Raw genomic sequence first — 15,979 nt, forward strand, 5'->3', positions numbered from 1 at the left:
AGTACATTACAAATGTTACTCTGTTTTTAGTTTGTGAGCTCCCTTATTACTAATGAGGCTAAATATTGTATGATAGATCTCATTTGCCATTTGTTTTCCCTCTTTCTGCAATACCTTTTATCTCTTTTTTATTGGATTATCTTTTATGAAAGTGGTTAATAGAGTTCTTTGTATTTTCTGTGTACTAATTTTTTGTCATTTATGTGTATTGGAACTTATCCTCTAAATTTATGTCTTTTTACTTTGTTTATAGTGCTGTTTGGGCAGAAGTTGTTAATTTTATGCTGGTGATTTTATCAAGTTTTAAAAATTAATGCTTTGGGGCCTGATTTTTAGATTTTTCTCTGTGAGATTAGAAGAAAAATTCTCCTGTGTTTCTTTCTAAAGCTTTCAAAAGTTTGCCTTTCATACATAACTGTTTAATACATTGGGAACTGACTGTGGTATGTGGTAGGAATCCAGTTTTATTTTCTTTCACATTGATAGCCGGAGGTCCCAATACTATTTATTACACAATCTTTCCTCATGGATCTGCAGTGCCACCTGTGTTTCCATTTATGCTTGGGTATGTTTCTGAGTTGTTTATTCTTTCTCCATTGATTAATTTCTTTATCCCTGGTTCAATATCATATTTTGTTAAAAACTATAATGTTATGGCAAATTTGGATATCTGTTAGGGCAACTCAGCCTTGCCTTTTTTCTTCTTGAAAATGTCTTATCTTGGGTCCTTTATTCTCGCTCTCTCTTTTTTTTTTTTTGAGATGGAGTCTCACTTTGTTGCTAGCTGGAGTGCAGTGACACGATCTTGGCTCACCACACCTCTGCCTCCTGGGTTCAAGCAATCAAGCGATTCTCCTGCCTCAGCCTCCCAAGTAGCTGTGACTATGGGTGCGCACCACCATGGCCAGCTAATTTTTGTGTTTTTAGTAGGGATAGGGTTTCACCATGTAACAGGCCATGATGGTCTCCATCTCTTCATGTCGTGATCCACCTACCTCAGCCTCCTAAAGTGCTGGGATTACAGGCGTGAACCACTGTGCCCGCCCAGGTCCTTTATTCTTTAATATAAATTTTTGAGTTCCCTTCAGGTTCCTAAAAAATGTTGTTGTATTTCTGATGGCAATTGGATGAAATTGATAGATAAGTTTGGAGAGAATTGATATTTTTATGATAGTGTTTTCCTTTCTATAAACGTGAACTATCTTTCTATTTAATTGGGTTTTCTTTAATGTAGTTCAATAATATTGTATCATTTCATTCTCTCTATAAATTTTTATAAAACTTTGGCTAGATTTCTTCTCAGATACCTTGTATTTTCTTGCTATTATATCTCTTTAGATTTTAAAAAATTTCCAGCTGTCAATGATGATACAAACTCAAACTTGCTTTTTTTAAAAAAAGAAATTTTTTTTTTTTTTTTTTTTTTTGAGGCGAGTCTCGCTCTGTCACCCAGGCTGGAGTGCAGTGGTGTGATCTCGGCTCACTGCAAGCTCCACATCCTGGATTCACGCCATTTTCTGCCTCAGCCTCCCGAGTAGCTGGGACTACAAGGTGCCCACCACCACGCCTGGCTAATTTTTTTTTGTATTTTTAGTAGAGACGGGGTTTCACCATATTAGCCAGGGTGGTCTCGATCTCCTGACCTCACGATCCACTTGCCTCGGACTCCCAAAGTGCTGGGATTACAGGTGTGAGTCACCACACCCGGCCGGAAAAAAATCTTAAAGCCAACCACTTACTAAAAACTATTTCTAATAATTTGATAGTAGATTTTTTACTTTAAAAATGCAGACCTTTTTATGTTATCAGTGAATAATGACTTGCTTCTCCATTTCCAGTCCTTCTCCCTTTTCTCTTTCTTACCTTATTACACTAGGTAATACCTTCAATACAATGCTGAATAGAATAGGGATTGTAGTCTATAGCCATACCATCCTGCATACGCCCGATCTCACCTGATCTTGGAAGCTAAACAGTGTCAGGCCTGGTTAGTACTTGGAAGGGAGAAATAGAAATAGTAGCATTCTTGTCTTGTTCCTGATTTCAAAAGAATATGTTTCTAGCATTTTATCAAGAATAACTTTTTTTTTTTTTTGAGATAGGGTTTCACTCCTGTTGCCCTGGCTGGAGTGCTTTAACAGTTTTATCATGAATGAAGTATTTAATTTTACCATCCTTTTTTCTGCTTTTATTGAGATGACCATGTAGTTTTTCTTTTATTCCGTTAATGTATTGAATTATTGAATTGCATTTAAGATCTTGTAATGTTTGACTACTTTTGCATTTCTTTTTCTTTTTCTTTTTTTTTCTTTTGAGATGGAGTCTCACTCTGTTGCCCAGGCTGGAGTGCAGTGGTGGCACAATCTTGGCTCACTGCAACCTCCGCCTCCTGGGTTCAAGCGATTCTGTGTCTCAGCCTCCCAAGTAGCTGGAATTACAGGTGTTTGCCACAATGTCCAGCTAATTTTTGTATTTTTAGTAGAGACAGGGGTTTCACCATGTTGGCCAGGCTGGTTTTGAACTCCTGACCTCAAGTGATCTGCCCACCTCAGCCTCCCAAAGTGCTGGGATTACAGGCGTGAGCCACCGCGCCTGGCCTACTTTTGCATTTCTGAGGCAAACTCAACCTAGTTATGATGTCTTTATCTACCTTATACAAGATTATATTTAGTTTGCTAATACTTTGTTTAGGATTTTTGCTTCTACGTTCATGGGTTATATTGTATATTGGTATGTAATTTTATAGTCATAAGCTGTTCTCATCTGGTTTGCTATTGAGTTCATATTGACCTTCCAAATTTGATTAGTTTTTTTGCTCTTTTATTCTTTAAAATGGTTTATATAAAATTGATACACAATACAGCTTTCATGTAAAATCTCTATGTCTGATTTTTTATGGGGAAAATTATAACCATTTTAGTTTTTAATATAGTTTTGGGTCTGTGGGCAAGTTATATTTTTCTATAAATCTGCCTGTTTTGTCAAAGTGTTCTAAATTATTGGCAAAAAATAGTTGTTTCTGGTATTTCTTGTCTTTTAAATTTTTGCTCTTTTGGCATTGTTGATCTTTACTGTTGCAGTCTTTTGCACTCTGTCTCTTTGTTGAGATATAATTTACATACCATAAAATTCATTCACTTTAAGTGTATAGTTTAATGATTGTTAGTAAATTCAGAGAGTTGTGCAGCCATCATCACAATCTATTTTTAGATCATTTCTGTCACACTAGTGAAATCCTTTGTGCCCATTTGTAGTCAATCTCCATTCCTAAACCAACCCCAGGCAACCACTCTTCTACTTTCTATCTCTATTGTAGATTTACCTTTTCTGGACAATTCAGATGAATAGAATTATACAAGATGAGGTCTTACATATTGGGCTTATTGCATTTAGTTGTATGTTCATCCAGATGTGTAGCATATATCAGTTCTTTTCATTCCTTTTTATTGCTGAATAGTATTCCATTGCATGGATGTATTACATTTTGTTTATAAATTTAGTAATTGATGGGCATTTGGGGGTGTCTTCACATTTTGGCTATTATGAATAATGCTATGGTTAACATTCTTGTGCAAGTCTTTGTGTGGACCTATGTTTTCATTCCTCTTGGGTGGATAACTATGGATGGAATGCTAGGTTTTTACGTTTAACTTTTTAAAGGCTACCAAATTGTTTTCCAAAATGGCTGCATACTTTGACATTTCCACTGTCAATGTAAGAGAGTTCTAACTTCTCCACACTTCTTATTGTCTGTGTTTTTTATTATAGCTGGCTTCGAGGGTGTAAAGTGATATCTCATTGTGATTTTGGTTTGTAGTTCCCTGATGACTAATGATCCTAAGTATCTTTTTAGGTAGCTTATTAGCTTTTAATATATCATTTTTGATAAAATCTCTGTTTAAAACCTTTATCTTATTTGTTTTTAGCACTTCCTATTATTGATCTGTAAGAGTTCTTTATATTGTTTGGTTAAAAGTATTTCCTCAGGCCCGGTGTGGTGGCTCACATCTGTAATCCCAGCACTTGGGAGGCCAAGTTGGGCGGATCATGAGATCAGGAGATTGAGACCATCCTGGCTAACACGGTGAAACCCTGTCTCTACTAAAAATACAAAAAATTAGCTGGGCGTGGTGGCGGGCGCCTTGTAGTCCCAGCTACTGGGGAAGCTGAGGCAGGAGAATGGCATGAACCTGGGAGGCGGAGCTTGCAGTGAGCCGAGACCGCGCCACTGCGCTCCAGCCTGGGTGACAGAGCGAGACTCTATCTCAAAAAAAGAAAAAGGAGTCTTTACTCAGACATACGTGGTGCAAATATTTTCTCTCAATCTGTAGCTTATCTTTTAATTTTCTTAATAACATATTTTTAAAAATTGTAACGTTTACATAGTATAAAACTTAACATTTCACCCATTTTTAAGCATACAATTGTGCAATTCAGTAACATTAAGTACATTTACGGTGCTGTACAACCATCACCATTATCTATTTACACAACTTTTCTTTTGTTTTTTTGAGACGGAGTCTCACTCTGTCATCCAGGCTGGAGTGAAGTGACGTGATCTTGGCTCACTGCAACCTCTGCCTCCTCCCGGGTTCAAGCGATTCTCCTGCCTCAGCCTCCCATGTAGCTGGTACTACAGGCACGCACCACCATGCCCGGCTAATTTTTGTATTTTTAGTAGAGACGGGGTTTCACCATGTTGGCCAGGATGGTCTCGATCTCTTGACCTCGTGATCCACCCGCCTCGGCCTCCCAAAGTGCTGGGATTACAGGCTTGAGCCATTGTGCCTGGCCTCTCCTTCACTCTTGAAGGATAGTTGTGTTGGATATGGAATTTTTGGTGGACAATTTTTTTTCCCCCTTTCTGACCTTTAAATATGTAATCTTACTTCTGGCCTGCATGGTTTCTGAAGAGAAATAAGCTGTTAATCTTATTGAGGACCCCTGGTTTTGATGGTACCTCTCACTTTTCAAAATTCTCTTTGTCTTTGAATTTCAGCTGTTTGACTATAATGTATCTCATTGTGAACCTCCTTGAGTTTATTCTGCTTAAATTTTGTTGAGTTTCTTGGATGTGTAGATTATGTCTTTCCTCAGATTTGGGAAGTTTTTGGTCATTTCTTTTTTCTTTTGAGACAGAGTGTTGCTCTGTTGCCCAGGCTGGAGTACAGAGCCTGATCTTGGCTTACTGCAAGCTCCGCCTCCTGGGTTCATGCCATTCTCCTGCCTTAGCCTCTGGAGTAGCTGGGACTGCACGCACCCGCCACCTCGCCTGGCTAATTTTTTGTATTTTTTAGTAGAGACGGGGGTTTCACCATGTTAGCCAGGATGGTCTTGATCTCCTGACCTTGTGATCCACCCTCCTTGGCCTCTCAAAGTGGGTTATTTCTTCAAGTATTTTTTCTGCCTCTTTGTCTTTCCCTTCTTCTAGGTCTTTTATGGTACATAGTTGGTACACTTAGTAATGTCTCACAGGCCCCTCAGGCTCTGTTCCTTTTTCTTAATTCTTTTTTCTTTCTACTACTGAGAGTGGAAAGTTCCAAATTTCTTATCTTCACATTTGCCAGTTCTTTCTTCTGCCTGCTCAAATTTGCTGTTGAATACATCTGGTGAATTTTTAATTTTAGTTGTTTTTCAGCTCCAGAATTTGTTTTGTTGCTTATTATAATTTCTGCCTTTACTGGAATTCTGATTTTGTTCATTTTCCCCCTTTATTCCCTTTATTTCCTTTAGTTCTTTGTCCATGGTTTTTTTTTTTTTTTTTTTCCAATCTCCTAGAGTTTTTTTTTTTTTTTTTTTTTTTTTTTTTTTTTTTTTTTTTTAAATGAAATTGGTTTAATGTCTTTGGTAATTACTTTGGGCTACCTCAGGGGTGATTTTTGTCCAATTCCTATTTCTAGGTTTATGGGCCATACTTTCCTGTTTCTTTGTATGTTTTGTAATTTTTTATTGTTGACAGCTGGATACTCTGATTATTATAGTATGGTAACTCTATAAATCTGTTTCTCCCACTCCTCAATGATTGCTGTTTTTTGCTTGTCGAGGGCTGAAGCCACCTGTTTGTGACTTTATGAGCTATTTTCGCAAAGTATGTATTCCATATTGTGTATGGTCACCAGTTTTTGTTCTATTGTCTCTGTGGTTAGCTGGTGACCTGACAAAGATTTTCTTAGATATCTGGCTCCAGAAAAGGAGACAAAAAAGGTTTTACCTTCTTTAGTGTTCTGATAAATACCTACAGTGAAACCCACTGCTGTGGAGAGTATTGAAACTGATGCATGCCTGTATCACTCCCTCAGGGCCAGACCAACCAAAATGTACAACCCTAAATTTTGAAGGACATGATCCCCACTGTCCCTCCTGGCACCAGTTAGCAACTCTGGGAACATGGGCTGCTATCCCCACTGCCACAAGAGGTGGTGGGTGTGGTGGTGGTGGTTCTGAGGAATAGGGGAGGGTAATTGGTTTATGTATGCTGCTTATTCATACTTATGAAAGATCAGTAGCCTCTTCCTTCATCAAGCACTCCCCTGGTTGTTAAAAGGGTTTGGTCAGTTCCTAGAATTCTACTAAAGTACTTGATTCCATTTACTCTTAGTCTTTTTTTAAACTCTTAGCTTTTTTGAGACAGAGTCTTGCTCTGTCTCCCAGGCTGGAGTACTGTGGCACCATCTCAGCTCACTGCAACCTCCGCCTCCTGGGTTCAAGCAATTCTCCTGCCTCAGCCTCCTGAGTAGCTGGGATTACAGGTGTGCACCACCATGCCCGGCTAATTTTTTGTATTTTTACTAGAGACAGGGTTTCACCATGTTGCCCAGGCTGGTCTCGAACTCCTGACTTCAGGTGATCCACCCACCTCGGCCTCCCAAAGTGCTAAGATTACAGATGTGAGCCACCGTGCCCCGCTCCAGTTACTCTTTCTAGCTCAACTTTTACTTTGGTGGGGAGACTGACCCCTAGATCTTCCTATTCTGTCATTTTGCATCCATGATGTCTTTTGAAGTTCAAATGTTTTAAATTTAATGAAGCCCAGTTCATCAACTTTTTATTTTATAGATCATGCTTTTGGTGTCATATCCAAGAATTCTTTTCTTAAACCATAGTGACAAAGATTTTTTCCCATGTTTATTAGTGTGGGTAGATAGGAAACCTTTAGGGTGCAGGCAGGTCACATAGGAATTGTAGAGGGAGTATGACTTGATGAGAACTGTCTGGCCTGTGTGGGGCTTGCAGAGGAAATTAGCACACTGATGCTGGCAAGAAGCCTTTGGTGGAGTCAGTTTTTATGTTGAGCAGGCTGCACAGACGCCATCTCCAGGTTGAGGGTGCAGGTTCAGCAAGGCTGCAAGTTTGCTGAGGGGCTGCAGTCTGGGCATCTAGCTAAGCAGAGTTTTACTGGATGTCCTCACACCTCTACCCCGATCCACTCTGCAGCAGCTGGAAACCACAGGAGAGCCCCTTTCTCCTTCAGTGTCCCTTTGGTGCCCTCTACCCAGAAAGCTTAACAATTTCATGTTTGTTTTAAAGGAGAAATGATTAAAGGAATTTTTTCTGTTGTCCCAGAGCATAAAGGTGAATTTGGAGTTAAGAGGTATAAGAAGAATCATCAACAGAAATAATAAAAAGATAAACAAATTGGAAGGAAAATGATAGCCATAAATAAGATGTAAACATTTATTTAAATCAGCTACAAAGTGTTTTCTTGATAAGTGGTACACAATGTATCAAACATTGTTTAAATTAATAGACCATCCTTTGACGCTTGAACTTTTTTTCTTAGAAGTATTCCTAGTCCTCAGCATATTCATTATTGAAAACTTTCAGCTATTTCGTGATCTTATGAAGTAGAGAATTAAGTTACTATACATGGTCTCTGAGGTGAAACCTCCAGAGTATCTTAAAGTAGCAATTATTCTAGTGTCATATGTTTATTTCTGTTATACACCTGAGGAAATAAGAGTGTTTCTTTTCTTTTTATTTCTTTTTTTTTTTTTTTTTTGGAGGCAGAGTCTTGGTCTGTTGCCCAGGCTGCAGTACAGTGGCAGTATCACAGCTCACTGCATCCTTAACTCCTGGGCCCAAGTGATTGTCCACCTCAGCCTCCCAAGTAGCAGGGACTACAAGGTGTGCACCACCATCCTGGCTATTTATTTTTATTTTTATTTTTTGTAGAGACAGGGTCTCACTACATTGCCTAGGCTGTTCTCAAACTCCTGGGCTCAAGTGATCCTTTTGCTTTGGCCTGCCAGTGTTGGGATTACAGGCATGAGCCACTATGCCTGGCAATTTCTTTTCTTTATTGATTATCCTGCATTCTTTTGTAGGCGTCCCTTAACATTTTTCGTTAAAAAGTTATTTTCTATTATCACTAATCTGCACTGTTAATATATATTGATACGGCATTTTGAGTATAGATAAATCTAATTATTTGGGACTTCAACCAATTTGGAACTGTTTGTAATTAATTGTTTGTGTGAATTAGAAATTTTCTTACTGTTCATTTATAGCTTATGCAAAGGGTTTATATTGAGTTGAATTCATCAGTACCTTTCTAATTGGTTCGTGGGCCCTGGTCATGTTGTTTTGATGGGTACATATTTTGAGTATCATCCCTGCTTACATAAAAAAATAGGTACTTAATTTGGTTGGTTAGGACATGGAGATAATAGGTAAAATCCTTAATACCTCTGCAGGGTGCTTATTGACGCAGAGTGCAATGAGGTGGTCTCAGCTCACTGCAACCTCCGCCTCCAGGGTTCAAGCGATTCTTCTGCCTCAGCTTCCCGAGTAGCTGGGATTACAGGCGCCCACCACCACGCCCGGCTAATTTTTGTATTTTTAGTAGAGACGGGGTTTCACCATGTTGGCCAGGCTAGTCTTGAACTGCTGACCTCATGATCTGCCCGCCTCTGCCTCCCAAAGTGCTGGGATTACAGGTGTAAGCCACTGCACCTGGCCTGGTTTTTTTTTTTTTTTTTTTTTTTTTTAGATTTTTCAGTGAGAGATACTTTCTTCCTTGGTTATATATTGATTCTTTTGTAATAAGCTTTCTTGTACATAGCTGGCCTAGGAAAAACAGGTTAAATGTATATATTATAGCAATAGGGGATTAGTAGTTATAATTTTATAATAAATAAATTATTACTGTAAATAATATTTATCCAAATATTGTATTACTTAATCCTTTAACTGTTATATAGTTTCTTTTAAATGTTTTTGTTTTCAGAATTTTGGCTGTTATTGTTAAGCACATGTACAGTCAATTCTAGTATACTTTGTAGCTGATTTGGACAAATGTTTACGTCTTATTTATGGCTGTCGTTTTCCTTCCAATTTGTTTATCTTTTTATTTTATTTTTTTTTTTTTTTGAGACGGAGTCTCGCTGTGTCGCCCAGGCTGGAGTGCAGTGGCCGGATCTCAGCTCACTGCAAGCTCCGCCTCCCGGGTTTTTACGCCATTCTCCTGCCTCAGCCTCCCGAGTAGCCGGGACTACAGGCGCCCGCCACCTCGCCCGGCTAGTTTTTTGTATTTTTTAGTAGAGACGGGGTTTCACCGTGTTAGCCAGGATGGTCTCGAACTCCTGACCTCGTGATCCGCCCGTCTCGGCCTCCCAAAGTGCTGGGATTACAGGCTTGAGCCACCGCGCCCGGCCTGTTTCTTTTTATTATTTCTGTTGATGATTCTTCTAATACCTCTATATAAGCCAGATAGCCTTTATTTTATTTTAAGTTCTGGGACACATGTGCAGAATGTGCAGGTTTGTTACATAGGTATACATGTGCCATGGTGGTTTTCTGTACCTGTCAACCCGTCATCTAGGTTTTAAGCCCTGCATTCATTAGGTATTAAGCCACATATTCTTAATTGAGCCTTATTATTCTAAGTAATAGTGGTGTAAGTAGTAGAAATAGTTTTATTTAAAAGTATTTTTGTTTTTGCCTTGGGAACAAACTTATTATAAAATTACTGTTAAATAGCTCTCTGGTTAAAAAAACACAATTCATGTAACTTTTCTGTGTTTCAGAAACCTTTTTCCAAAAAGGACAAAAGAACTCAAATCAGTTGTCCATAGTGCTCCTGGTTGGAAATTATTTGGTAAAGTCCCTCCTAGAGAGAATCTTCAGAAAACATCCAGAATCATTCAGCAGGTAAGTACAGACACAGCCATGTAGTTTATCCTAGCTTTTTAAGCATTCTTCTTCTTCTTTTTTTTGATAACTAACCATATTCTATTTTTATTCTTATTTTTCTAGATATGGACTTTTGGGATTATAAGTATTTATAAGGACCTGCTAAATTTTTTAGGAAAACAGATCACATATTTCCTGTTATCTTTTGTAATTGTGAAAATTCTTCAAAGGAATAGAACATTGACTTTTTTTTAAGCCAGTTATTCCTTGAATAGATTTTTTTAAAAACTTAGCTAATCACTCTCACCACATACTGTTTGACTTCCAGTTGAAGTTGGTAGCATTTGCCAGTGGCACAGTTGTTCTGAATATTGGTTGTTGTGAACTGATGAAATATTAAAAACCAAAAACTGAGTAGATTATGAGGTTGAACTCTTTCCTTTGTCACTTTTCTGGTGTCCTCTCTAAACCAAGGACTTTGTAAATGAGAAAAGTTGGTACACAATCTGTTTCTAGTAATTTGGAAGCTATTTCTTCTGATATCTCTATTAACATCTGTATTCTTGCGTTCTTAAGACTTTCTGATCTTATTTGACTTTAGAACTTTGGCTCTTCAGTACTAGATTAGTGAGAAAGGAAAGCAGTGAGACTGGATCAAATCTGCAGTGCTTTAAAGTTCAGAGAAGTTATTGCTCAGAAGATGACATATAATACATTTCCTATTTTTATCCTTCCAAATTGCAGTTTACCAGATTTAACACAGCTAGCATTTATAAAGACAATCACATGAAGGCAATAATCATCATTCAAATTGGAAAAGATACCTTCCTTTAAGGATTTAATAGTGTTCCTTTTATTGCTCAGAAGAAAAACTGTTTTCCAAGTAATATGAGAAAAAAATTTTAGATCTTTAAAAGCATTATTGTAGTTCTTTTTTCTTCTTTTTGCATTTGAATAAAAGATTTATTTTTTTCCTCAGGAAAAACAGAAAGTTAGGGAAACACTATGTTTTTAGAACCTAGATTATTTTGTAGTTGGTCCTAACCCTTCCTGGCACAGCTGTCAAAAGCACTAGCTGTTTAAACAGAACCAAGGTGTTCACCCCCATAGAATGTACATGCACGGCACTAGATGACTGCGTGTTTGTCCCTGAGAGAAGCATAAGACAAACGGAAGTTGCTGAGAGAGCCGTCTTTCTAAGCAGCCCCTCCTTTTCCCTTTTGAAGGATTTGCCTGAACTATGTAGCTAGACTATGTGCCTCCTCCTCTGCCTGTGAACTAACTTAATTTCTTTTTTCAAGAGACTTGGTATTGCTATGTCGCCCAGGCTGCACTCAAACTCTTGGGCTTAAATGATGATGCTCCTGCCTCAGCTTCCTGAGAAGCTGGGACTACAGGTATGTGCCACCACACCTGGCTTATAGTTAATTTTCTTCACAAGTGATTAAAATAGTGAATAGTTTATCTATTGGTACTTAAAACTGTGTGCTGTGATCCCCAAACCATGTGCTCAGACACTCTGGTGTGCTGCACTTAACACAGTGGGGTACTGTGGGATATTTAAATTTTTTCAGGCAAACTCAGTGATATTCCACATCAGTTGGACATGGTGCAGACTGTTAATTTGAAGCAGTGCACAGTTCCAACATTAAGTGCTACTACATACTTTTGTGTGACATCATATCTTTGTGAATCTGTTTTTTCTGAGGTTGCCAGATACTGTACAAAAGTCAGCGTGGGAGTGGAAATGAGGGTGATGTCTAATCTGCTTTTAAGGTTTGAGAAATTGTATCCAATGCACAAAGCCACACATGCCCAAATTGGTAATTAATTGTGGTTATTTAAGAATGAGGCTGGGTGTAGTGGCTCATGCTTATAATCCCAGAACTTTGGAAGGCAGAAGTGGGCGGATCACTTGAGGTCAGGAGTTCAAGAGCAGCCTGGCCAACATGGTGAAACCCTGTCTCTACCAAAAATACAAAAAATTAACCAGGTATGGTGGTGCATGCTTATAGTCCCAGCTCCTCAGGGGGTGAGACAGGAGACTCGCTTGAACCTGGAAGGTGGAGGTTGCAGTGAGCCAAGATCATGCCACTGCACCAGAGCAAGACTCCATCTCAAAAAAAAAAAAAAAAAAAAGAAAAAGAAAAAGAATGAAAGAAAACATATTTCTTTTTTCAATTTATGTGTATTTTTTTTTTAGCGGTTACTAAATGTTAAGATACACATCCTTATTAAATTGTTTCGACATAGCTACTTATTAAGCAGAATCATTAGGTATTTCTTTTGGCTTAAGAGTTACTGTGAAAAAGATTAGAGACACTAAAGGCATTGACCAAGAAAGGTTGGGAACCTCTGCTATTGTGACATCTTAAATTTTAGCTCCTTTGTTTTTTTTGGTAAAGTCTGAAAGTAACTTCCCTTGTCTAGAAGTTTTCAGAAGACCAGGTTCGCCCTCTAGAGGCAAAACAGTGGTCTTGCTACTGAAGGTTTTTACAGGTATTCTTGATTTTGTATAGTAGTTTAAATATGCATGCACATACATTTTTATATCTTTATATAAACTAACGTTCTATGATATTTTCTTACCATAAGTCTCTGAATAAATTACTGGTTGGATAATTATCTTTACTGGTATGCTGTATACCTTTAATCTGCTATTTTCATTTTGGAAAGCCAAGACCTCACATTCTCTTTTTTATACATATGGTATAAAAACTTGATGAGTGGGCTGGGAGCAGTGGCTCACACCTGTAATCCCAGCACTTTGGGAGGCTGAGGTGGGCGGATCACGAGGTTAGAAGATCGAGACCATCCTGAACAGCATGGTGAAACCCCATATCTACTAAAAATACAAAAATTAGCTGGGCGTGGTGACACGTGCCTGTAGTCCCAGCTACTTGGGAGGCTGAGGCAGGAGAATCACTTGAACCTGGGAGGCAGAGGTTGCAGTGAGCCGAGATTGTGCCACTGCACTCCAGCCTGGCAAAAGAGCGAGACTACGTCTCAAAAAACAGTAACAATAACAGTAAAACTTCATGAGTGGTCAGGAAAAGAACAGCTCTTTTTTATTTGAGAAGAAGGAGTAGAGTTGAAATGTAGTTCCTGCCTCTGCCTCTGCAGCCCCTTCTTTGATCCTTTAAACTGATGATTATTTCTCTGCGCCACTTACTTTAGTTTTTGAGCTTTCCAGCTATATCACAGGTGTTAGTATATATTTCAGTGCCCTTTTTGTGGTTATGTTTGTTCTCTGGGAGGCATTATGTATAGTCAAGTCATTTTTCTTCTGACCCTTTTCCACCTTCAAAATATGTATCAGCTGGGTGCGGTGGCTCACCTTTAATCTCAGCACTTTGGGAGGCTGAGGCTGGTGTGTCACCTGAGGTCAGGAGTTCGAGACCAGCCTGGCCAACATGGTGAAACCTGGTCTCTACTAAAAGTTCAAAAATTAGCTAGGTGTGGTAGCAGGTGCCTATAATTCCAGCTGCTCGGAAGGCTGAGGCAGGAAAATCACTTGAACCTGGGAGGCGGAGATTACAGTGAGCCGAGATTGTGCCATTGCACTCCAGCCTGGGTGACAAGAGCAAAACTCTGTCTCAAAAAAAAAAAAAAAAAAGAAAGAAAAAAATGTATTACTTTTACCATGTGATGGAACATGTTCCTACCTCTTGCTTTCTACTATCTCTACTTCAGTGTGTGTCCTCTACTCCCTATTTGTCTAATTTTGCTGTCCTCTTCCCTGCAATTCTCACTTTACAAAGTGGACATGATTTTCTTTTTATTGTAATGGTAAATTTCCAGTCTTAGGTCTCTGTTCTAAAACATTTTTTCACAGCACTGATTTTTGAATTCTCTAAAAGATGAATATAAAACTGTGTATCTGAGCTCCTTTACCATGTATGCTTTCAGAGAGATGTTATTATGTTTGGAATCAGAAACTGAAAGTGAAGACAGTATCAGTAAAGCCATGAGGAATGTTAGGACACTTCTGTTATGGTTTGAGATAGGGTCTTAAGGTGTTAAGGCTTTAGGAAATGAAGAGGTAGCTGGCAATTTAGGTGTAAAAAACTGCTTGGAGAAATGATGCCTCACTTGCTTTTTGAATGGTAAAGCAGTAAGCTTTATTAGATTAGAGTAGTAGTATTTCTTTGGCTAATAACTTTTTAAAGCAGGTCTTCAGAAGTTGTTGATTCTTTTAAAACATTTTTTGAAAAAAGATTTTTGGGGGAGATGGGGCTCACTATGTTGCCCAGGCTGGCCTTAAACTCCTGGGCTCAAGCAATCCTCCCATCTTAGCCTCCTGAGTACAGGGCACTAGAGGCGCACACCACCGTGCCCTGCAGAGTTGCCATATTTTTAAATATGTTATTAAACCAAACATTTCTTTAATAGAAAGACATCTGTAGGGACATGGATGCAGCTGGAAACCATCATTCTCAGCAAACTATCGCAAGAACAGAAAACCAAACACCGCATGTTCTCACTCATAGGTGGGAATTGAACAATGAAATTACCTGGACACAGGAAGGGGAGCATCACACACCAGGTCCTATTGTGGGGAGGGGGTAGTGGGGAGGGATAGCATTAGGAGATACACCTAATGTAAATGATGAGTTAATGGGTGCAGAACACCAACATGGCACATGTATATATATGTAACAAACCTGCACGTTGTGCTCATGTACCCTAGAACTTAATAATAATAAAAAAAAGAAAGACATCTGTAAGATTACACCTAAGTAAAGAAAAAAAGATTTAATTTACAAAGTTTTTGCTGAGTGTGGTGGCTCACGCCTATAATCCCAGCACTTTGGGAGGCTGAGGCGGGTGGATCACTTGAGGTCAGGAGTTCCAGATTAGCCTGGCCAACCCCATTTATAGTAAAAACAAAAAAATTAATGGCCATAGTGGCGCTTACCTGTAATCTCAGCTACTTGGGAGGCTGAGGCAGGAGAATCGCTTGAACCTGGGAGGTGGAGGTTGCAGTGAGTGGAGGTTGCGCCACTGCACTCTAGCCTGAGCTGTTTAAAAAAAAAAGCAGAAAACAAAAACAAAAAAACCCTTTTTTTCTCTATTATTAGTGAAACAACACATGATTGTATTCTCTTTATAAAATATAAAACATAGAATGATATATCTCAGTTCATTTTCACATTTTTAGGACTTGTAAAATTTATTTTTTTGTGTGGAAAACACGTAATTATTTTTGCATGTATGTATTTTGCATGTATAGTATTATATGTTTTTTTCCATTTCAAGAATGAAATGTCACCATATTTATATAGATGTATATATATACACACACACATATATATATAATTTAACTTTACGTATTTTGTACCTGTAGCTTTTCAGAGATACGTGAGTTCATAAGTGAAAGAATAGATTAAATATTTTAAAACTTTTTTTATTCCTGCAGTAACTTTTATTACAAGTCTAATCAATTTTAGTGCTTTCCATGTTAATAGTAAAGAAACATAAAAAACATTTTAGGATTATAGCAAAGTCAAACTGACTGAAGTTTGGCATTTAACTTGATGATCAATTCTCAAATCACAAGAACATTCGCAGTATTACTTTTTGAGGATTATCACATGTGTTCTCTTGCAGATGTGAAATTCCATTTGTGGCCTTTTGAACCAGTTGGTGAGCCAGGTTAAAAATTACATCCGTTAATTATAAATAGTATTTCAGTTATATCGTAGTTCAGTTGACCTGAGTATTTTTTTTTTCCTAAATTAGTAGGTAAAGTTGGAATACAGCTACATTGTTTGTCTTAGGCACTCGAAACTGCAAGTGAGAATGATTTCAAATAAACCATGTTATATATAATTATGATACAATTGCA

The 15,979-nt window shown here is 38.2% G+C and overlaps 1 protein-coding gene across 2 annotated transcripts in view; it reads left to right on the top strand.

Moving 5' to 3' along the window:
- The window catches only part of TBC1D12 (TBC1 domain family member 12), a 145,423-nt gene that overhangs the window by 34,928 nt on the left and 94,516 nt on the right, over positions 1-15,979 (top strand). For both annotated transcript variants that reach the window (XM_015147720.3, XM_028826670.2), the window contains exon 2: positions 10,026-10,149. In XM_015147720.3, coding sequence (XP_015003206.3) covers positions 10,026-10,149 — 124 coding nt within the window. The remainder of the gene's footprint in view (positions 1-10,025; positions 10,150-15,979) is intronic.

This window comes from Macaca mulatta, chromosome 9 (genome assembly GCF_049350105.2).
Source record: "Macaca mulatta isolate MMU2019108-1 chromosome 9, T2T-MMU8v2.0, whole genome shotgun sequence".
NCBI lineage: Eukaryota > Metazoa > Chordata > Mammalia > Primates > Cercopithecidae > Macaca > Macaca mulatta.